General features: G+C 36.7%; 1 protein-coding gene across 1 annotated transcript in view; it reads left to right on the forward strand.

Annotated features, from left to right (window-relative positions):
• pwwp2b (PWWP domain containing 2B) overlaps positions 1-24501 on the forward strand; it is a 59848-nt gene extending 35347 nt beyond the window's left edge. Inside the window, exons 2-3 of the mRNA XM_028795325.2 lie at positions 3345-4956; positions 21872-24501. Coding sequence (XP_028651158.2) covers positions 3345-4956 — 1612 coding nt within the window. The 3' untranslated portion in view covers positions 21872-24501. The remainder of the gene's footprint in view (positions 1-3344; positions 4957-21871) is intronic.
• Positions 24502-25051: the final 550 nt, after the last annotated feature.

A 25051-nucleotide genomic window follows, 5' to 3' on the forward strand; every position in this document is an offset into this window, starting at 1 on the left:
ATCTGCTGTTGCCAAGACTAACAAACTCTTGCCAATCGGTCAGATTGGACTTAAACCACTGGAGGGCAGTGCCAGAGATACTAGAATGTTCTCCATTTTGGACAGTAGAATGTAAAGTCTAACGGTGTCAAATGCTACACTAAGATCTAACAAAATTAATATGCTGGTTTGTCCAGAGTCTGCTGCCAAAGGAAAATCATTAGTTACCTGAAGCAGTGCAGTTTCACAGCTGTGCTGTGCCCAGAAACCTGACTGAAAGGGGTTTGGTCAATTTATTAGAGGTTAAGTAATTGGTGAATTGGGAGGCTTCAACACACTCAAGAACTTTTGACAGAAAAGGTAAGTGAAGCAATTTTAAAAGTGGCTGGCACAAAGCCAGTGTCAAGGCATGTATTTATTATTGTTGTAACAGTCAGGATTATGACATGAAGGCAGGATTTAAGAAGTGTGGTGGGGATGGGATCCAATACACAAGTAGAATGCAGAAGTGACTGGTGAAATTTTATGAAATGGAGTGGGAAGACAAGGAAAAATATAAACAGATGATGGATTTATATTAAATGAATTAAGATCTTTAATTGTATTGCAGAAAAAGTGGAGGAATTTTTCACAGACCTGTAGAGGAGGTAATTGGGCCAGATGCAGGTGTAAGTAGTTTATTAATTACAGAGAACAAAACCCTTGGGTTATCATGGCCACTTCCTATTATTCTGCCAAAAGGGCATCTATATAAGCTCTTTGGTGCCTGGATATACACAGTGAGGCCAGTCTTACATTAAATTCTCTCAAGGCGCCAACTGCTTTCATAGACCATAATTCTGAATTGTGCCAAGGAGATGAATGCTTAAAATAAAATAAAAGCTGTTTCATCAAGTGCTGGATAGTGTTGATGGAATAGAGGGACAGATATTTTTAAGGATTCTGAGAGAAATTTAACGTTTACAGGTAAGAGGAGGGAAAGGTAATGAGACGGTGAAAAGTTCTGCTTTATGAGTCTCAAATCACTGCTGTAAATAAGTGTTGCCAACAGATAAGCCAGATGTAACGATCAGGTCCAATATATACAGTATGACCAGAGTGAGTAGGAAAATCGGTATGTTGCACCAAGTCAAAACAGTCCAGTAAGGACAGGAATTTATTCCTCAGTTTACATGTTGCAGTGTCAATATGGATGCTGGAAGTCGCAGAGAACAACTCCTCTCTGGGAAAGTTAACTTAAGTGGTTAAAAGTTCGGTCAGATCAGTTAAGAAAGACAGTTGTATTTTTTGTCTTGAGCTACGAGCCTCTGAGAAGTAAACGTATCAAGGGGGTGTTGCTTCTGTGAGAGACATAAATTCATTCAGTTTTGCCAGGTTTCTGTTAAGCATATTACATCAAGGTGGCGACGACCTGACCCACGATGTAAATATTTCAGGCACTGCACAATGCCATTCTCTTTTAGAACATTCATGTCTGACCACCTGGTTTGAACAAACTGTTTACCGTGAAGTATTTTATTACAAGAGTATTTTAGCATAGTTTAGAGCAATACTTCTCTGACAGTAGCAGAGAACCAGGGCAGCACAGTGGAGAAGGTGAGACGGGTGGGTGGTGCAGTTGAGCGATGACCGCAAAGAACCCGTTTTTTTTTTTTTTTGGTGATTAGCCTCTACATTAAAGAAAGTGAACTAATAAACTGAAAAAAAAAAAAAGCAATCTGAGGAGTCGTCCTGTACAGAGAGACAAACTGCAAGAAAATCTACTTTAGTGAATCCAGACCTTATTTTTTCCTTTAATTAAAGTGATCACTACTTGTCTGAGTTTGGGTGAGCAAGCTTGTGTTTAGTACAGAGGTTCAGATTTTCTTAGTAAATGATAGATTTGTTAAGTAAAACAGACAATTTTTTCTTTTATACTAAGTTGTTAAGCATTTTAACCTCCTATCTTCTTGATAAACATCTTATGAATATTTTATTAGATTTGTCACTTAATTATGGGTTTGTACTGTATTATTTGTGTGTTATGCATTTAGTTTTGGTAAGAAATAAGTGTTACCTAATTAAAATGGTAATGTAAATGTTTAAATATACTTCAAGAATTAGGAATGTTTAAACCTGTCCTAATTTTGTATACATATATTGTAACAGCACACATCTGTAGAGCAATTGATGAATAAACTAGAAGTGCATGTATGTTTAAATTTAAGCAGAGTTTAATTGCCAAAATCGATCCATTGAATCAATGGGTGAGAATATATATATTATTTTGGTCAAACATTTGGTGAAAACTACTTTATTTAAGTTGAGCTTACCTGTTGTTGCAGATGAGTACATTTAAAGAAGAAATGAAACAATATGACAGCTTGTAATTATGAGAAGCATTTTATTTTCTTGTATGCCAAATGTATACACCTCTGGTTATATGGGAGCTTAGTGTAAAATGTTTTTTAAAGGGATTTAAAAAAAAAAAAAGTCAGTATCGGAATCGATCAGTTCAGTAACATGAAATTGGTGACAAGTATCTGTGCTAAAATAATACATTTTATTTACATAACGCCTTTCCCAATGATTAAGGCATAATATACCCGTTTGGGGAATCCCTGTTTTTATTCATAAGTTTGGAACGTTTTTCTGTAAAATATTTAAAACAGCGTTATATATTTTTGCTAATATTTCCATTAATGGACATCTTCAGTGTAAGCTCCATCTTGCATATAAAATTTGGTTACGAACATGAGCAGGAACAGAGCTCGTTTACAACCACAGGGCCATAGAATGAGCAATCACTTAGTGAACTATTTCCATGAGCTATCTCTTAGTGGACAGCTTCTAGCCAAGTTATATGTGTTACTTCTACATTTATCCCCATGGAAATATATTTTTAATTTATGGTGTCTTCATCATAATTGGAAATTTTAATATTCCCCCAAAACTTTCTAAGAAAAACTAGATTTTCATTTTTTGGTATTAGTCGCCAGCATCTCTTGACTTGTACCTTGAATGAAATTTAATCAGTATGTCAATTAAGTTTTTAAATTTTAATACGCTTTTCCTCCATTTGTTTTGCTTTTCTGATTAAAATGTGTTTTTGTTAATAAATGATTTCCATTCAAAATGGTATTGAGAATATGTAACCAAGTGTTTGAGATTTCTGGTTGTAGTGAAGAGTATAGCTTTTTATAAAGGTTTTGTTCCATTTCTAGCATTGATGACCTGAAAACATCAGAGTTTAAATGTTGTTGTAAAGTAGAAATAATTTTGTATATTTTTGGTAATCTATGCAAATATTACAGTATCTTTAACACAAGTATGATTAAGTACAGTGTAAGAAGGAAATTAATAATGTGATATTATTTTAAATACAGGACTGGTTTATTTTGTCTCCCTGATATACTGAAGCAAGATGATCCTTCACTGCTAAGCAACAACAGCTTGGTTCCTGATGATAGTGGTTGCTTCCAGTCTTCTGAGCTGCAATCATGTAATGAGCAACTTTCCACTTCTACAGATAATCAGTCAAGCACTACCACTACTACTACTACTGTTCCTGGAGTGTTACCACAATATCCACCATACTTCGAGGGTGCTCCTTTTCCTCAGCCTTTGTGGGTAAGGCATACTTATAACCAGTGGGTGCCACAACCCCCACCAAGGAGAATTAAAAGAACTAAAAGAAGAAACAAGGATTCTGGTAGACTGACAATAAGTACGATAAGACTACGGCCAAGACAAGTGCTTTGTGAAAAGTGCAAAAACACATTAAACAGTGACGAGGATAGTAAAGATGGACAAAATGCTAAATCCAACAAAAGGGATACTGAGATTAAGGATGGAAAAAAACTAGAGGAAACAGAAACAGAACCAGAAAACAAGAAATGTAAAAAAGAGAAAAAAGATGAAGATAGATTTTTAGGTGAAGTTGTTCCTCATAGTCCTGTAATCAAAATATCCTATAGCACTCCGCAAGGAAAGGGGGAAGTAATGAAGATACCCTCTAGAGTGCATGGCTCTGTAAAACCATTTTGTCCAAGACAATTAATACAAAATGGAGAGGACCATGAGAAATCAAAAGACTATTTAGAAAACAAGGATCTTCCAGACAAGCCAACAAGTGGTACAAATGCATTAATTCCAAAACTTAAACTATCTAGGCCTGTCCATTCCACTGCAGATGTACCACCTCCAAAAATTAGGTTAAAGCCACAGATTAATTGTGGGGACAATGTTTCAATATACCAGTCTGAACTTGTTGATGGCACACGGAGACATACCCAGGAAAGGCCACAAGCAATTCAAATGGACACACATTCTGAAAATTCTACTGAAAAAAGTTCTTTGGAGATTTCCTCTGGAAGCTCTGGAGAAGAGGATGAATTTAGGAAGCAGCATAGCACTGTACGACAGCATAATGATTTAACATTGTTATTAAATTTTCGTAAGAGAAAAGCAGACTCCTCAAATTTGTCTGTCTGTAGTAGTGACAGCCTGGATGAATCGAAATCTTCCAGCTCAGATGGTACATCTCCAGAATTTTGTGACTTTGCTCCTGGAGAAATGACATCTGTGTCATCCTCTTCAAAAGATGATCAAAAGACTGTACCACCCCTCACAGTTCGATTGCACACCAAAAGTGTCACCAAGTGTGTCACAGTTGAAGGACAGACTGTTTCTGTTGGAGATATAGTTTGGGGTAAAATCCATGGTTTCCCTTGGTGGCCAGCACGTGTTCTTAGCATTAATACTAGCAGAAAAGAAGATGGTGAGCCTTTGTGGCAAGAGGCAAAAGTTTCTTGGTTTGGGTCACCAACAACCTCTTTGCTCTCTGTGTCCAAACTTTCCCCATTTTTGGAGTTTTTCCGATTGAGGTTTAACCGAAAGAAGAAGGGAATGTATAGGAGAGCTATTACAGAAGCTGCCAAAGCAGCTGAACACTTAACCCCTGAAATAACATCTCTTCTCGCACATTGTGAGGCATAGGTAAGTAATTGTGTCATTGAGTTACCTAAATTTAGAATTAAATGATTCATTGTGTCATTATATGTATTTCAAATCTTTCTGTTAAAACTGCATGTTGCTGGTTGATGCTGTGTGCAGATTGTTTATTAATTAGAGTAACAAACTGATTTTGGTAAGTTGCTTAGACTTTTTTCCCCAGTTTTTCATCACTTGTCATGCAATTAGTGTATGTCTGGACAATAAACATAAACCATACTTCGTGGCTATTTACCCCAAAGACAGCTTAAAAAATACTTAGCCTGAAACTCTTTACCATTTTATATGAGAACCTTCTTGTCAAATTGACATTAACTTTGTTAATTGTTCTGCCCATAAGCTCAGAAAAGCAGAATGCTCAAAAAGCACCTTTTTTTTTCATAAGGATGTGGCACACAATTTAATAATTACAGTGAGAGTAAAATCATCCCATAACTGAAAAACAAATACTACTTCCTGGAGCTTTACATTGCTTTTTTGTTATAGATAGATACTTTATTAATCCCAATGGGAAATTCACTTCCTCAGATACTGTATGTGAGCAATTCCAAGAATGTATTGCTATTAAACATACTATTTGAGAGGTTTCAAAGTTAACAAGTAATAGACCAAAGCTGAATGTTAGCACATAAAGCATAGTCTCAGAGTTAGTCGGTAGTTCGATCAAATGTGTACAGCATTGTGTTCTGTATTCTACTTAAACTTGACCTGACAGTTTCCAATGCATTGCAGCATTTGCCACCCTTAATTATCTATTAAAAAATATTATAAATATACCAAATATCATGAAGAGAACATTATGACCGCAACAGAATCAGAATCTGAGAGATCACCATGTGCAAAACTTGGGCAATGAAGTGTCTAAATGTACAGCTAGTTGTAGTTTGTTCATAAACGTAATGCTAAGTTGTGTGTGTGTCACCCCCACCCCAGGTAAACTATCTCAAAATATGTAATACTTAGCATGGCTTTAAATAGGACAAGACAGAATATGAAACTATTAAATCTGGTTTAAATCAGACTGTACTGTTTGTCATGCGGAGCTTTGTTTCGCGACTCTGTCTTTGTAATTCTAGTTCACTGGAGAAATAAAATATTTGTTTCAAGAAAAAATAGTAGCAAAATCCAAACAGGCAGTTAAGCACATCTCTTAAACCACCAGTTTTCATTAGACAAAAATGATGATTGGTGACAGTAAGCTTTTTTTGAAATGTCACTCTTTACCTGGAACTGTATATGTTGAGGAGTTTAGCTGTTTAACCTGATAAGAATGAAGGAGGGTTCTTGGAAAGAGAGTACCGTTAGAGAATGAGAGACAAACATTATACATAGCCCATAGAGTATTTATTTACAAACTGAATGCAGCAGCTGAAGTTAGGGAATCCATTCCCGGGAATTTGGGAATCCCGCATTTCATTCCCAGAAATCCCGGGCTCCCGGGGATGACACAGTGCATGGGCATCTGACATGTGAACAGTTTTAGAACGACCGAGCAGTTCATGCTGTCATATAAGTACATGTATCTTTAGTTGCGGTAATAAGAGCGTAGAAAGCACAACGTCCTCCCAGGTGGTGCAGTGGTAGTGCTGCTGCCTTGCAGTAAGGAGACTGTGGAAGATTGTGGGTTCGCTTCCCAGTTCCTCCCTGTGTGGATTGCGCTTTGAGTACTGAGAAAAGTGCTAGATAAATGTAATGAATTATTATTAACGTGTCCAGCATGCGGTCGTCCAGGCAAGAGCGCACCTTCATGCAGAAGTACGCCAGCCACTGAGAAAGCATGCTCTGCCTCCACTGAAGTAGGCGGCACAATCATCAGATACTGATACACTTGTTCTGAACAACGCCTGCGCTTGCCGTTGCTCTGAAACACCGCCATTTCAGCTTTCACTGATGCATCCGGTTTCTTGTCATCATTCTGTGATGGCAAGTTTCTTGGCACAGATAATGCAGATGCAACAGACTGACGCATTGCAATTTCAGGTTGCTGTTCAAAGCTGTTGTCTGATGAAGAGCAAGCTGTAGCAATGGCGCCACCTTTTTCAAGTATAACTCTGTTATTTCTTGATAGTTTTTTACACTTTTACACGCTATATATGCGAGCTTGGCCATTCCCATTTTCCCGGGAATTACAGCAGTTTCATTCCCGGGTATGCGGGAATTAAAAATGTCCGGGAATCCCGGGCTCCTGATGGATTCCCTAGCTGAAGTACAATGTTTTAAATACATTATACCTGTTTTCTATTTCTTAGCTTGTTATAACTTAAATTTTCTCTCAAGAAGAGGTAATCCAATCCCATCTAGATGCATTTATTTTAATGAGTAATACGTTATCCTAAAATGGGATTGTATTGCAGTCACGGAACACAGTTTATAGTACAAATAAATTAATTTTTCTTTTATTTTTACATTCATATAGACAATATAGTTATTGATAACAGAATGTTATATAACAGAAATAACAGAAAAACAGAATGTTTTTACACCCTATTGACAGAATACAAATTGAAAACACTGTGTGATTAAATGTAACAGCTTTTATATATTACTAAGAATGTATGGGGTGCTAAAATAAAATAGGATTTATATTGGTGGTCAAATTTTTAGTCTGCCTGCCTGGAACTGTGAGTTTTTCATTTTAGAATACCAAACTTGAAAATCAGAAAGCCAGGATGACTACCAGTGGTCCATGCAATATTTTCCTAATCAAACACAAATTGATAAAAAAAAAAAAAAATAAAAGACTAAATTCTTCATGTACAATCTTAACTTTGGTATCACATTTTCTGTGTTGTTTGCAAGGGGAGCACTGATAAAATAATATTGGACGCGACAATGCGGGAGTAGCATCATGCACCTTAAATGGTAAATTTCGAGGAAAGGTTTGTTAATTGCGTGCCCGAATGATGAAGGAAGGACTGAATATGACACAACAGGTCATCGCAGCACAAGGAAGACATACAAAATTATTTGAAGTGCATCTCTTATTTTATATCACCCACTCACGAGAATATACTATAAAGCAATTAGGGCAGAGAGGGCAAGAATGCCAAAAGTTAATCTTATCCTCTCATCATCTACAGTGATATAAATAAAGTAATTAAATATAAAGGATATTCCGCAGCTAGCAAGTAATTATGGCTGCAGGGAGGGGAACCAATTGATCAGGTCAAAGAATGTACCATGTTGTGTGTAGAGAGTAGCCGGAAACCACATATAGAAGAGGTCCTTTGTTTTCAGCTAAAACTAATTTTAGTGTTGAAAAGCTGAGAACAGAGCACAGTAATCATTAGACTGTTTACTACACTAGTCAGCCTGCAATTCCAAAGAAATGCTAATGCCGCACAGAGTTATTTCATGAAATGTACACTGATGCAGCAGGTAACTCTTTAAAACTGACCGGACTTGCTGCTGAGAAAATTAAGTAAAATATTCACCAGTAACTGATATGTACTCTGGTCCCCTAACAGTTATACTAGAGGTTAAGAAAATGATCCTTATTATTATCCCAAAAACTGCAGTGTGTAAAGGTTTGGTAAAATATTTTTGTGTACAATGGAAAAAGACCACGCATCAACATTATATTATCTTTTAAAAATCAGCTGTTTCTAAAAATTTAATTTTTTTTTTTTTTCTTTAATTACCAAGATGCCAGTTTTGTTTATTTTGTGGCAGAGGAGTGATATGCACTCATGTACGACAAAACGTTACAAATAAGAAAAGATGTAAAAAGCTGATAGCCTGTCAGACTACCTTATGCATTTATGATTTATCCACCCCTGCTTTGTTTAGTGACTGTTATAACACCGGAAAGTTATTCTTTAACAATTATTTTTATACTTCATTGAACTTGAGATTTTACAGAGTGACATAATTCCTATATATTACTAAATTTTTATGAAGTATTCTTGTTTTTAAAATAAACACCTTTTAAATATTAGACCTGTATTCCATTTAAAGTAAAAAAAAAAAAAAACCCTTTTAAGCTGTAATTGACAATGTCAGTCTTTATTTAAGTGATCAGACATTCAGAGCTATTAGGAGAAAGGTGTAAACATTACGGAAAAGCAGAGATTAACAGCCAGCAAGGAATACTGAGAAATTCCTAAAACGTGTATGCTCTCTAAATATAGTTCTTCCAATAAACACTGTTTTGAGGTGTGCTCTCTTCTGCTCACATTTAAAGCTATACCATGTTTGTAGCTTTTGGCTGCTTAGTTACCTTCTGTAACTTTATCCTATATTTGTGTGTTCCTGTTGGCAACAAACCTGCAAAGCTCTTTAACTTGTTAAAGAATGTTGCAATAAAAAATGTTCATATAATATTGATTAATGCAAAGATTTTTGTTAAAGTGAAAATATATTGTTTATTTTTATTCACTGGGTAGTTTTAAATCTTTTTTTTTTTTTTTTGACATATTTTTTCCTTAAAAAGTATGCATGTTCTGTTCAATTCTCAATATTTTATTTGAAAGAAAAGTTTTTTTTTTTTTTTTTTAATAATGTTTTGAGTTTTTGTTTTAGTGAACAAGGCAAAAATTACATTTGTTTTGTCACTGCCATCATCACCAATGGGACCTGTTATATCAGGCAGAATTATTGGAATACTATGTGCAGTCGGTATTAAACTGAGTTATCTACATTGGCACACCCCAAGTTTGGAGTAAATGGGTTTGAGATTCTTCGTATATACAAGATTGTCATAGTTGAAATATTGTATTTATAGAGCTACTATAAGTGTTATAAATTGTTTCGAAACAACGTTTGGGCCACAGATTCAGTTTTTTTTAAATGCAGAGGTAACTTCATGATTTGTGGTTTTTACGTGTATATCTTGGAAGGAACAGATGTCACTCTTACACATGCTTCTGCATCAGCTTATAACTAAAATATAGAGTTTTCCCAGGTTACACCACTGCATCATGGGCTACAAGGCATGCTCTGATCGATCGGTTGCCAATCTAAATCGACCAATTCTTCACTAAAAATCAGGAGTGGTCTCCCCTAGATTTTCTCATATACTCAGATATGGGGATGGATATTTGAGGAGTAAACCGCAAGACATGATTATATTTTTATATTATGTGCATTAAAGAACCACCAACAACAAATGAAATTAATAATATATTGAATAATTATTATAAAAGCAAAGTCGAATCAATCGACTCTGCAGCTGCATGAATAAAAGGTAAAGTACTACTTCTGTTTTGCAGAAATAGCCCAAAAGTTGATAGAAATCTACTTTTTGTACCTAATACTTGCATGCAAATTATCATATTTACATACACACACACACACACACACACACACACAGACACTCAGACATAATTCCAAAAATGGCATTTTCAGTCTCAGGGAGGTGTAAAATGTCGAGATTCATCAAAATCGAATTTTTGGACAATTACAGTACTTTCCCTATACTTTGTATACGAGAAAGTAAAAACACTTGATCCCAAAATCCAATCTTTTCAGCTGCTGTTTTTCTAAGCTTTACAGTAAATTAGTTGCAGTGGTCCTTTATGTAAAGTATTATGGTAGTTGAGCCAGTGTGCATCTCCTATTTTCAACAGACTTTCTGGAGTGTAAACAAAGAGCAGCAAGGCTTGTTTTATCAGAGAAGAAACAGAATTGGAGAACTCGTCCTGTGCTTTTAGACAAATGGCAAGAAAACCTACTTTTAATGAATTCAGACTTTTTTATTTTGTCCGTTAATGCGGGCAACGTTTCAGTTTGGACAGCGAGATTGTTTTAAGTGCAATAGCTTACATTTTTAATTGGAAAAAGAAAAGAAAAAAAGAAGAATTTAGAATTGCTGCTTAGTAAACAATAGGCGTGTTGGCCTAACTGCAAAATGTTTCTTTTACTTATAAAACTGTTAAGCATGTTCGTATGTTGTTTATCAATAAGACACAAGACTAAGTTTTGATACATATGCAGCTTTTATAAAGATGTGTACAGTGTTATTTCTGTATATCATACAGTATACCATTTGGTAAGAAACATGTATTACATAATTAAAATCCATATTTTATAATTACACCTCAAGAATTACGAATGTCTACTTGATACACTGAAGAGACTGGAATCTTTAACCAGCTGCTACAGCATCGCACTTTAGCACTCAAAGATGACCCATGCCGAGGAGGAAAAACATCTAAACAAAGGTTGACAGCTGTATTTTGCTACAATTCAACTGGCAGCCACAAAGTTATTCCTCTCATCATTAGTAAGTCGACTAATCCTCTGTATTTTAAGCACGTTACATTCTTTCCCTGCGAGTACAGAGCAAACCAGTGAGCTTGGATGACTTTTTGGGACATTTTGGGAAACTGACTGCGACAACTTAATAAGGATATTGTGACGTGTGAGTCACTGTCTTGGACACCAAAATACGAAGCTGAGTCTCAGTACTTTAGCAAAACGAGCTTTATTCAGCTTGAAACAGAAACAGCACAGTTATTCATTGTAGTGGGATCTACCACTCTCAAAAGAGTTCAGAAACCTCACAATATGAAGAAGAAAAGGAAGATTCTGCTTCTGATTGATAACTGAGCTGCCCACAGCATGCTTCCACATTTAGATAATGTTCGCATTGAGTTCCTCGTACCCAATTGCATGGCAGTGCTTTAGCCATTGGATTTGGGCGTCATTCGTACCATGAAAGTGCATTAATCTGAAGAAAATGCTGAGAAAAATTCTTGTCAGCATAACTTGTACACAGGGGGAGATGGAAGTTAATGTGAAAGAAGCCATTGAAATGATTGCAAATGCCTGGATGCAAGTTAAAGAAAGCACTATAGCGACAAATACTGAATCTCATTACTATGAAATTTTCATTACAACAAAATATTTGTTGGTCCCTGGCACTTTGTTGTAATGAATTGACCTGTATTTTCAATGCTGTTTTGCTGTAAAATTTTAAAAATTATATATGATGCTTCCATTTTTAAGTGCATGATCGTGGTACTTTAGAAAATGGTTAACTTCTTGCTTTCTGTTCTCACTTTTAGTTGTTTTGTTTGCTTTTATATGTAAACAATAAAACATTGCAAAGTTATTTGTTTAAGCCTAACATGGTGGCAAACAAGAACGTTTCTTGTAAATAAGGAATTAAAATCTGCTCTGTCCTTTACAGTTGCTAACCTAATATTTGAATTGATGCTGGGTAGTGGGTGGGCTGCGAGTGCTAAACAGACTGTGCAATGCCTTCCTTACAGTGTAATAATTCTGGAATACACAATAAGAGGTGGTAAAAAAAATGCATTTCCTGAAAAAAAGAAATAGTGTCTTGTAGTTTGAAAAAAAAAAAAAAACACAGAGCACTGGGCTCTTCAGATGATGGGATCAACAAAAAAATAATTGGTTTAAAATTGTAATTTTGAAACAGGACACCTGCCACTGGTTGGTAGCTATGGCAGCTAGGGCCATGTGGTAAACAGTGATACAACAATATTTTGTCAATAAATCACGTGGTGATACGTGTTTCAATATTTATGAAATTACCTTTTCAAATAGAGCATGGATGTATGAGAAAATTATACTACTTTCTACAACAAAAACATTTATTTATATAGCACATTTTCATACAAATTATGAAGTTCAAAGTGCTTTACAGGATGAAGAAAGAGAAAAAAGAAAGTATAAAAATAAAGTTAGGCAATACTAAGTAACATAGAATAAAAGTAAGGTCCAATGGCCAGGGAGATCAGAGGAAAAACAAAAAACAAAAAAAAAAACCTCCCAGACGGCTTGAGAAAAAACAATCTGCAGGGGTTCCAAGGCCACAAGACCGCCCAGCCCACTCTAGGCATTATAACATAAATGATCTCAATCAGTTCTCATGGTTATCAGGCTTCACATGGAAGCACTTGATGATGATGGTCATGTGGACCTCTGGCCTTCAATCCATCAATGTAGAGACAGCACGGTGCTTTGATCGGGTGGTGGTGGCGCAGATCGCCAGCACAGAAAACCAGAAAAAGAACAGCAGACAAAGTAGGGGTTAGTATTAATTTCGGAGCCACCATGAATGATAATGATAATTAAATGCATATACAGAATATCGGGATTAAACTAAAATGAAGCTATGAGAAAGCCATGTTAAAGTAATGTGATTTTAGCAGTTTTTTTAAAGTGCTCCACTGAATTAGCCTGGCGAATTTCTATCAGTAAGCTATTCCAAATTTTAGGTGCATAACAGCAGAAGGCTGCCTCACCACTTCTTTTAAGTGTAGCTCTTGGAATTAAAAGCAGACACTCATTTGTTAGACATTCTGAAATACAGAATAGAGTGAGATTATTTAAGGCATTGTATTTTAAAGTATTTTAAAGTCAATTCTAAATGGCACAGGTAACCAATATAGTGACATCAGAACTGAGAAATGTGCTTGGATTTTCTTTTCCTAGTTAAGATTCTGGCAGCTGCATTCTGCATTAGTTGTAATCGATTGATGTTTTTTTAGGTAGTCCTGAGAGGAGTGCGTTACGGTAACCTATCCGACTAAAAACAAAAGCATGAACTAATTTCTCAGCATCTTGCAAAACAGGTCTAACATTTGCTATATTTCTTAAGTGAAAAAATGCTGTCCTAGTAATCTGATTAATATGTGATTTAAAATTTAGGTCAGAGTCAATAATTACCCCTAAATTCTTTACCTCCGTCTTGGCTTTTAATCCTAATGGATCAAGTTTATTTCTAATTCCCTCATTATATCCATTTTTCCAATCACTAAAATTTCTGTTTTATATTTTGTTTGAGAAAAATACTACTCATCTATTCAGAAACACAAATAAGACATTGTGTCAGAGAACCAAGAGAGTCGGGGTCATCAGCTGCTATTGATGAATACCGTTGTGTGTCATCAGTATAGCTGTGGTAGCTCACGTTGTGCCTTGAGATAAACTGACCTAACGGAGGCATGTAAATTGAAAAGAGCAGCAGACCCAGGATGGATTCTTGTTTAACACTATATAGAATATCATGTGTCTTTGAAGTATAATTACCACAATTAACAAAGAATTTTCTACCTGCCAGGTAGGACTCAAACCAATTTAAGACACTATCAGAGAGGCCCACGCACTGACTAAAAAATTCAAATATTAATAATAATAATAAATATTCAAAAGAATATTGTGATCAATGGTATCAAATACAGCAATCAGATCTAAGAGGATGAGATTCACGACCAGGATGAGATTCACGACCTCTCTCTGCATTTACCAGCAAGTCATTTACTACTTTAATGAGTGCAGTTTCTGTACTGTGATTTGTTCTGAAACCTGAGTGAAACTTATTAAGAATATCATGTTTATTGAGGTGGTCATTTAGCTGCATATAATGACTGCCTTTTCTAGAATTTTACTTAAGAAAGGCAGGTTAGAAATAGGTCTAAAATTGTCAAAAACAGAGGAGTCGAGATTAGTTTTCTTGAGCAGGGCTTTAACAACAGCAGTCTTAAGACAGTCCTGGAAGACCCCCATATCTAATGATGAGTGTACTGTGTCAAGCACACTACCAATTAAGCACATCAGATACTTCTTTGAAAAAACTTGTTGGTATTGGGTCAAGGATGCAGGTGGATGGTCTCAGTTGAGATATTATTTTATATAAATCAGGTAAATTTATCCTGGTGAAAGAATTTATAATTTGTTTAAAATGGAGTACCGAGGTTTAAGAGGATCAGTATTGGGGAAATGTACTATATTATTTCTAATATCATTAATTTTGTGATTAGAAAATATAGCAAAAGCCTCACAAGTTTCCCTGGAACTTTGTTGGAGGCATTCCATTGAGTGACCTGGGTTTCATTTTAAGATAACCACCACTTTGCCCGCTGTGCAGACAGAAGTGTGGAAGATGCTCTGCTGGTTATCCTATATGAAATCTACAGTATACTTAATTCGATAAGTCTGGTTCATGTGTCATCATTCATTGACTCAGGCGCTGCCGAGAGTGGCAGCCTTTTCAGCAGCTCCGTGTATGAGTTATTTTTCTACTTTTATTTTTCTCTTTTTTATTGATCACTCTTGTCACTTTATTTTATGTGGATTCATTCCCTGGACACACTTACTTTTACAACGTAGGCATGGATTTTTACACGCCGAGACTCGTCTATTCAGGTACTCAACGAGCGTTGAGAACAAATGCCAGTGCCGGTGTGGTTCCCTATTTACCTGACGAGGTAAGAAGGCGGTATCATGGCAGCAGAGCCGGCACTAAGCTAAAAATGAAGCGGCTTGTGAGAAGGTGGTGTTTTAAGCCTTCGGTGCCTTCTGTGATCCTGGGAAATGTGAACTCAATATCAAATAAGATCGACAAACTGGCTGTGCTGGTGAAAAATGTCAGAACCTACAGAGAATGCAGTTTGTTGTGCTTTTGCGAAACGTGGCTAACTACCACCATCCCAGATGATAATGTGGAACTACCCGGGTTTAGCACAGTTAGAGCAGACAGAGATGCAAGTACCTGTGGGAAGCACAAAGGTGGAGGTCTAGCTCTCTATGTCAATACACGGTGGTGTAACTCTGGACATGTTAACGCCAGTCTCCACTTGCTGCAGGGACATTGAACTGTTGGCTGTAAGTTTGCGTCCCTATTACTTGCCCAGAGAGTTTGGACACATCATTGTTGTTGTTGTTTACATCCCTCCTCGGGCGGACGTGGAGACATCGAGTGACATTATCCATTCTGCTGTTGCTAAGTTACAAACGCAGCACCCTGAGGCACTTGTGCTAATCGCTGGAGATTTTAACCATTTGACACTGGACAAAACATTACCTGCCTTCTCCCAGTATGTGGACTGTAACACCCGGGGAAATAAGACTATTGACTTACTGTATGCAAACGTTAAAGACGCATACAGTGCCACCCCGCTGCCTGCGCTTGGGAAAGCAGATCATAACCTGGTTCTGCTTTAGCCTCACTACAAACCAAGAGTGAGGGTCCTACCTACAACCACATGATCATTCAGGAAGTGGTCCCCTGAGGCAGAGAAGGCTCTGAGAGAATTCTTTGGAACTACAGACTGGGATATCCTGCAGGGATCACATAGTGAGAACATTGAGGAGGTTGTTGACTGCACTACTGACTACATCAACTTCTGTATGGACATTGTAGTTCCAGTAAGAACTGTACGCTGCTATGCTAACAACAAGCTATGGATTACAAGTGACATCAAGGGCCTTTTGAACCAGAAGAAAAGGGCTTTTAAAGGCGGTGATCAGCATGAGCTCAAGCGCGTGCAGAAGGAACTCCGAGTCCAGCTCAGGGCGGCAAAGAAGCAGTACAGGAGAAAGCTGGAGCAGAACTTGCAGAATAACAGCATGAAGGAAGTGTGGAATGGGATGAAGATCATCACTGGCTGCAGCTCGAAACGGGGTGCCACCATCGAGAGAGACGTGAAGAGAGCAAACCAAATGAACAACTTCTTTAACAGGTTTGACCACCCTAACCCACTCTCACTCTCAACTCGGAGTACTGCACCCTCCACACATCCTTCTGCTGATACCAGCATAGGAGAGACATCCCCACCCACAATTACAACAGCGCAGGTGAGCAGAGAGCTGAGGAGACTTTGTGCCAGCAAAGCAGCAGGTCCAGATGGAGTATCGCCACAACTGCTGAAGGCCTGTGCATTGGAGCTGGGGAGTCCTCTACAGCGCATCTTCAACCTGAGCCTGGAACAGGGGAGAGTCCCGAGGCTTTGGAAAACATCTTGCATCACCCCAGTCCCAAAGGTATCACATCCTAGTGAGCTGAATGACTTCCGGCCTGTTGCTCTGACGTCACATGTGATGAAGACCATGGAGAGGCTGCTGCTTCACCACCTGAGGCCACAGGTTCAACACACCCTCGACCCTTTGCAGTTCGCATATCAGGAGAAGGTGGGAGCGGAGGATGCCATCATCTATATGTCCAAGTGGGAGAGGGATCGGTGTAGCAGAGGCAGTGGTTCTGTAAGAATTATGTTTCTAGACTTCTCTAGTGCCTTCAACACAATCCAACCTCTGCTCCTTAGGGACAAGCTGACAGAGATGGGAGTAGATTCATACCTGGTGACATGGATCGTGGACTATCTTAAAGACAGAGCTCAGTATGTGCATCTTGGGAACTGCATGTCTGACATTGTGGTCAGCAACACAGGAGCACCACAGGGGACTGTACTTTCTCCGGTCCTGTTCAGCCTATATACGTCGGACTTCCAATACAACTCAGAGTCCTGCCACATGCCAAAGTTCGCTGATGACACTGCTATCGTGGGCTGCATCAGGAGTGGGCAGGAGGAGGAGTATAGGGACCTAATCAAGGACTTTGTTAAATGGTGCGACTCAAACCACCTACACCTGAACACCAGCAAAACCAAGGAGCTGGTGGTGGATTTTAGGAGGCCCAGACGCCTCATGGACCCCGTGATCATCAGAGGTGACTGTGTGCAGAGGGTGCAGACCTATAAATACCTGGGAGTGCAGCTGGATGATAAATTAGACTGGACTGCCAGTACTGATGCTCTGTGTAAGAAAGGACAGAGCCGACTATACTTCCTTAGAAGGCTGGCGTCCTTCAATATCTGCAATAAGATGCTGCAGATGTTCTATCAGACGGTTGTAGCGAGCGCCCTCTTCTACGCAGTGGTGTGCTGGGGAGGCAGCATTAAGAAGGATGCCTCACGCCTGGACAAACTGGTGAGGAAGGCAGGCTCTATTATAGGCATGGAGCTGGACAGCTTGACACCTGTGGCAGAGCGACGGGCGCTGAGTAGGCTCCTGTCAATCATGGAGAATCCACTGCATCCACTAAACAGTGTCCTATCCAGACAGAGGAGCTGCTTCAGTGACAGACTGCTGTCAATGTCCTGCTCCACTGACAGACTGAGGAGATTGTTCCTCCCCCAAACTATGCGACTCTTCAGTTCCACCCGGGGGGGTAAACGTTAACATTATTCAAAGTTATTGTCTGTTTTTACCAGCATTTTTATTGCTCTTTAATATTGTTTTTATATCGGTATGCTGCTGCTGGAGTATGTGAATTTCTCCTTGGGATTAATAAAGTATCTATCCATCCATCCATCCGACGATCAATTGTAGAGAATAAGACTAGCATTAGGGATTACTAGCATTGTTTTTTTATAATTCTAGAGAAATAACATCGCCTCTCAAGACGGACTATACTAAAAATTGTAAAGTGACTGTTGGCTCCTTGAAAGAGTTCATTGCTATTGTAACTTTTTTCAGAAATAGCACCACTGATAGGAGCATACTAAATAAAAAATAGAAACTACTGGAGACCTTTGACATCTGATGAAATTACTGCTGTTGCTCTACATACAAATAATCCTTCTCTTTATGATACAAAATATAATCTACATTAATGCATCACTAATAATATTAATTTGTCCAAGCCTTAGGTTTTTCAAGGCAAATCATTTTCTTTCTACAAATTCAATTTACTTGTTAAAAATGAAACGATTATTTCACATAATCAGTAATATTGGCAATAAAAATATGTCAACAAAATTATTTTTCTCAATTCATTTACATTTTCAAAAGAAAGTCAAACTAGAGGTCTGCACAGGACTGTTATCATTGTAAATTTTTATTGTGAGTCTGTTTTAAGAGATAGTAAAGCTTTGTAAAAATATATTTGAGCATTGAGTGCATTACTTATGAAGTAAACTGTGTACACACAAATCAGGTTCATGCTTAATGGAAATGCACCCCCCTTGGGTACTCCAGTTTGCGAGCAGGAACCTATACTGGATCTCTTGGAAATACTTGGAAACTCGCCAAATAAAATGCATACAACACAGGATACTTTTCTCCCTTAAAGCCTCTGAACAACTGCAATTTAATTAGCTGTCTATCAAAATAAACCAGTACTCTGCCTTATAGATGTATTATGTGTTGTCTGCAACTTCGACTAGCAGCAAAAAATTAAGAACTGCCAAGAAGCATTACAAACCAAAAAAGAGTATGCAGTTCTTTGTAACATTATGAATTATTATTCTAATCAGATTAAACAGTTTTTGAAATGGATGGATAAACTAGCAGGTCTAGTATTTGATGGGACGTGCTCTGATTTTGTGCTTTGACACCACTACAAGACCATGTCATGACTTATGATTAGTTGTTCATGCATCTTTATTGAATAGGATAACTGTCTGCCCATCATCACACAGTTTTAAACACTACCATTTGGTAGTACTTTTAGACTACAATTGAATTATTTAGAATGCTCTTCATAACATTGCTGATCAAAAACTTTGGGTTCTGTGCCAACACACTTTTCTGTTTGTTGTAAATGCCAGTTTGTCCTTTTAACACCAGTGCATTAACCACAATGAACAATGACTGTTGTATGTAAGAATTCCCATTGCTTTTTTCCATGAGCTTCAAATCGCCATTTTTAAGAGAGCATGCTTGGTGTTGTAAATACTGCATTCATTTTTAATCTCTGGCCACATGCTATTTCATAGTAAGCTATAGGCAGAGCTGCTAATGTGATGTAAAATTTATCAAACTTTTAGTGTAACATCTTTTTTTTATGTTTTGAATGCTTTTAAATCAGTGGTACTTACTGACAGAAGTTCTGTGTGATAACAATATTTGCGTGCAGTAAATGGTGTAGACTTTGTGAATCTGATCCATCTGGGCAAAAGAAATCATGTGCATTGAGAGACAAGTGTGCTATCATAAAGGAATATTATCACAGCGCTGAGAAGTGCTTTTTGTTCTTTTTGAAACAAAAACAAATGGTGGAACATTTAATCTGTACATGTATAAGTTCAAAGGTTTATAATAAAAATGTGTTGGTTGTGTTGTACTTCTGGCATGCTGATGCTATTCTGTGTCATATAGTAGTGCATCATTATGCATATCACATCATGTGATTGTGTTATATTAATGCTCATACCCAGCCCTAATATTAACATTGCTTTTTTGCCTCATAGCTGTGAGATGGTGTGCTCAGTTACTGTAATTGAAAAATCTAAATTGGTCCAGTGTGGCAGTTTGTTGTGCTTTTAACTGGTATGATAGTCAGGATTGTTCCTTGCTTTGCATCCAATAAAGCATAAATTACTCCAAGGCTCCTTTATACAATAAATTAAGTGCCTTTTGACAATATATAAATTAATGGATTTTTTTAAATATGTAAAGCTGGGACTAAGCTACTTTAAAGGGCATGTTATTTACTTTTAACATGTTTTCTTTTGCTGTGGCTAACCATCTTCCCTTCCTTAGATTTAATGCTCTTGAAAAAACCAAAATAAGCCAGGAAGCCATATGCAGGAACAAAACTAAACTATAAAGATGCCATTGCCCCACAGATGTTTTCTAGACATATGCATGTTCTTCTCACGGTTGTCTGAGAGCTAGAAGGTTTAGCAGTTTATGAACTTGTCCTGTAACTAAAGAGAGCAATGTTATGAGAAATTAATTTTAGTTTTCACTGTTTGCTCACCTTAGGTCTTGTCACATTTGGGGATAAATAAAACATCATTTAGTGGTCTCTAGCCATAAAGCTAGTCGACTGAGGGATTAATATTAAAGTTATAAAGATTTTCCACCCAGTAGTTTATATGAATGGACACATTTACTAAATGCTCAAATATATAATATCCGCTCAGCAGTTACAATGTATAAATGTGTCATTCTGGTTTTGCTTTTTTTAATGTACCTTTTAGAAGAAGAACTACTTTATTTGTCCCCAGGGGGAATTTGGCTTTTTACAGAAGCTCTTTAAATAGCTTATGTAAATAATATGCATGCTTATTTATTATATATTATGTGTGGATTGTTCTGTCTGAATTTAACATTTGCTTTTGGTATGTCTGTCAGCATAGAACTCCTGTTAACACTTTTCTCTACAAAATTCTAGTGAAGCAATACATAAGAGATAATTAAGTAAGCTACAGTAAACATACACAAAAACAGTATCTGCCAATGCCTTGCTGATTGTTTTTAAAGAATCTCACAATTGTACAGAGAATAGTCCTGTGGTATTGAATAGGTTTAATTTGTAAGAGGACATCTTCAGAAACACTCGGCAAGAAATGTGAATACCTGTTAACAACATCGAAATTCTTCAACTTAGTTTTTACATGTTTGAATAGAGCAAAGTTTATGGTAGAAAACTAAACCCAGGAATAAGGGTTTATTATTTTTTGGTTTTTAAATTACTGATGAATTTAATATCAGAGTGTATTCTTTTTTGCTAGCCAAATAGTGCTCAAATGCTGACAACTATGGCCGTGCATACATTAGGATGATGTTGGAGTTTTGTATTAAAGTATGTGTTTTTCATGGTTAATTAGAAAATGCCATTTTCTACTTTAGCAGATTATTGCAATTTACAGAACTAGAGTGTTTAAAAACAAAAACATTTTATTGGTGTTAATAGATGGCATGAGAGATATTTATGTGTTTCCAAGTTTCAAAATTCAATATGAAGTTTGTGTTTGCATGCTTACATGTGTTGCACATTGGGTGAGACTACAGTATAGTAAATGAGATAAGTTTAGATGGGGAAAAGTTGGAAGTGATTTTTTAGTAGTGGTTTACACTTTTGATTTCAATATTTTTATTCTTAAACTTTAGACTACATCTGGTAATCCTAATCAGCATTTGGTCTGTTTTTTTTTGTCCTAAAGATGCAGTGTTGCTCAGTTACTTAAGTCTAGTGCCCTTCAGATTATAACATAATATTCTGATTGTCCAGTTCTTAATGTAATGGTTCTTTGGTCAAACCTCACAACAAAAAGGAAAAGCTTGTTCATACTCTAGTATGTGCACTCTAAATGTACTTGTAACAGTGATACGTTTGCCAGTTGACTCTTGGTATTGTTATATTTATGTGTCTGCTTGAAATGTTGTGTCACTGTGTTAATTTTATGCATCTCTTCTTCAGGGAACAAGAGTGAAGCACAGCTGTTCTGTTTTTTTGTAAGCTCGTAGACAATCTGCTGCTCTCCCTTTAAAGGAGTTTTATGGGTCCGTGTCCATTCCTCTGGAACACCTCTAAATAATGTGATTCATGTCATCATTGAAGAGTAACCTGGGCAGAAAGACAATATTCTTTTAAAGAGCAAGACTGACAGGAAGCAGCAGAAGAACAGAAAATGGATTGTGGGTTTTTATTCTTTTGATTTTTTTTTTTCTTTCTTTTTTTTTTCTAGCAAATACTTTATTTTAATAGAGTGAATAGTGATACTACAACTTGGAATGTATTTATTATCTGCAATACTTTAGTCTACATTTTACAATCAAAATCTTATTGCTGCTGCTTATCACTTAAATCTTACATAACCTGGCCGTGCAAATGGTTTTGAACTAGAGAATAAATTAACATTCATTCTCTCATCCTTACATGCAAATTAAATCTTTATCTCATTACTTTTATTGATCACCTCTTAACAAAAATGTCTTAAATGCTGCTGATAAATTAAACTGTTTTTCCGTCACTTTATGAATCTGGGAACAGCAAGACACATTAGTTACTGTAGTTAAAGTATACTTAATTTTCAGGAAGTCTTTAGAAATGCAGTATTTCTTTCTTGCTTCATGTTGCTTTGACTTTGTCCTGGAAATAACACCTAATTATATTAATGTTTAGATAGAAAAGCACTTTACATTTACCTTTGTTGCCTGCAGTTTCCCTAACACATTTTATGCAACACTAGGTGGTCTCATTTAAAAGCCGGTTTTATAACACCAGACCATGGTTTTCAACAATTTTTAAAGAATTTTTCACAAATGCTACAACACATCTGAAATATTTTCAATTATTGTGTTTCTTTCAAAAAGTTATTCTAGTTCTACTTAACAGTGTGTCCAACTATTGATATACCTCACTGAATAAGAGTTTCAAGCTTTTAAAGTTTTTTAATGTAAATTTGGTCAATTTTGGGGGTGGTGTGGTGGTTCTTGGGTTTAACTCCCTGATCTACTCACTATATATATATATATATATGGAGTTTGCACGTTTCTCTCCCCCCCCCCCCCCATACCTTTTTTGCTTATCCCTTCCAGAACAAATTCTGCTAAGTTAATTGATGAATCTTTATTGTCCTAATTTGATTCTGTTGTGTGTGTGAGTGTGTGTGTGTGTGTGTGTGTGTGTGTGTGTACATGTTTTGCTCTTTGATAGATTGGCTTCTCATCCAGACTTGATTCAAGACATGCAACTTTTGTTGCAGGGGTGGGTTAGGGTCTTACTGCAGTTATACATTGAGGGTCTGGACTCAAAAACTGGATATGTGGATGGATTCCTTATGAACATTCACTTTTCAAATTATCGGTTGGTTGCACTGACACAGTAAACAGGCAGAGCAGTGTTCTGTTTCACAATTGTTGTTTCAACACAAGTAAAGAGGAAATACCAAAGGTGTTTTTGTTTTGTTTTGTTTTTTTCTTTTTGTCTTCAAAGCTGTATGGGAAAACTGAAGACTTTCTTCTTCCAGAGCACAGGTTACAAAATTTGCCAAAAGTACATCACTAAAACGTTTTGGAAAATTGCCACTCCTGTTTTTCACCACCACACATGTATGTTCTTAGCCTGCTTTTTTAATTTGTCATCTCTCGGAATAGGAAAGCTTATTCTTTGTTTTCAGTATAGACAAACGTTCAGTGTGTGTGTGTGTGTGTTCATTTTTTATTAAGTGCATTATTTTTTTAAGTTCTCTTGTTTTAGTTATCGGCTTCTGTAAGTTCAGGACATACTACCAGATTTAACTTCAACCATGCATTTTGTCTAACACTGTTTTTATCTTGCCTCATTTTCAGCTAATTACGTTTTAGGGTAAAGAAGGTTAATAGTAAGAAAATTGTGCCTGGCTAAAAGTGATGTGGTGTTTTAAATGGAAATATACATATTTAGCTGTATTTTCTTTTTAAGACTGGGGAACAGAATGTGACTTTTTCACATGTGTAAATCAAACATCTGGGGAGATTTTAAAAATGTTGTGTGTCTGTGTTGTGGTTACACAATGAGAAAAATCAGTCATGACCCGGGCTCTTTAAAGTGTACTACTGGTATTTTTCCATTACATTTGGCATTTTATGTGCTATCATTTGTTTGTCTCCGCTGTCCAAGCATTGAGCAGCAGACATTTCTTGGTGACAAACAGGCCATACATCTTCTTGTATATTAACTTGTAAAGTCATTGTGTCTATCTCTGCATGTCCTGAATATTTTTATTTGAGGCTCAGCAGTGAATAAAATGTATGTTTTTACCAAAGGGCTTAACAGTTATTTTAAAAATTTAAAAAAAAAAAAAATTAAATGCAGAAGCATTGTGTTGTATTAACTATTAAAAGTGTTAATGTAACAAACTCCTGTAAATGCTCCATCAGTTATGTTATGAGTGAGGGTTAAAGATATTCTTCTTTCCTAGATTTTTTTTTTTCTTAACAAAATATAGATGTGTTGTAAGAGGGAGGAATGTCTTTGAGTGGAGCATCAAGCTGTATTTATACGGTGTAATTTATTGACATATTTTTGAATATCAGAAAAAATAAAGAGAAAAAGAAGAAAAGAAATCCTGCACAGTTGAAACTGATCTTTATTGTTCTGTCCAGAAGTTGAATGTGTTTTGATTTATAGGGTCTGGTGTGCTTTGTTTTTATGAGTGAGAATTTTCATACATTCTTACCACTCCACTTCCTTACTTTAAAAAGCAGAGTCAACAAATCAACCTTTTAAATGATAAATTAAACACAGTGTCACTTTTGAAAATCAAGAGCTATTTTTTAATTTATGGTTTTAAAAAAAATAAACTTGAACTGTTTCATTTTAATAATATTCTTTATTGAATTCCTTTGCTCCATTTCCCATCCACTTTTCATGGTGATAACATGATAACCTGGATAGACCAGGCCAGGCCACCTGATGATCAACAACAGTCCCCAGTTTGCTCCCAGGTAAGTTGAGAGAGAGCCTCTTTAGTGTGTCCTGGGTCATTGCTAAGGTGTCCTAGCTTGCACAGTACACCCCTCATGGACGACACCCAAGGTATACCCAACGCATGCCTGGAGCTCTCGTTCCATAAGGCCAGTAAGTAGTTCAAATCGGAGGTGTACTGCTGATCTG

The sequence above is a fragment of the Erpetoichthys calabaricus genome, chromosome 2, assembly GCF_900747795.2.
Source record: "Erpetoichthys calabaricus chromosome 2, fErpCal1.3, whole genome shotgun sequence".
NCBI classification, from domain to species: Eukaryota; Metazoa; Chordata; class Cladistia; order Polypteriformes; family Polypteridae; genus Erpetoichthys; species Erpetoichthys calabaricus.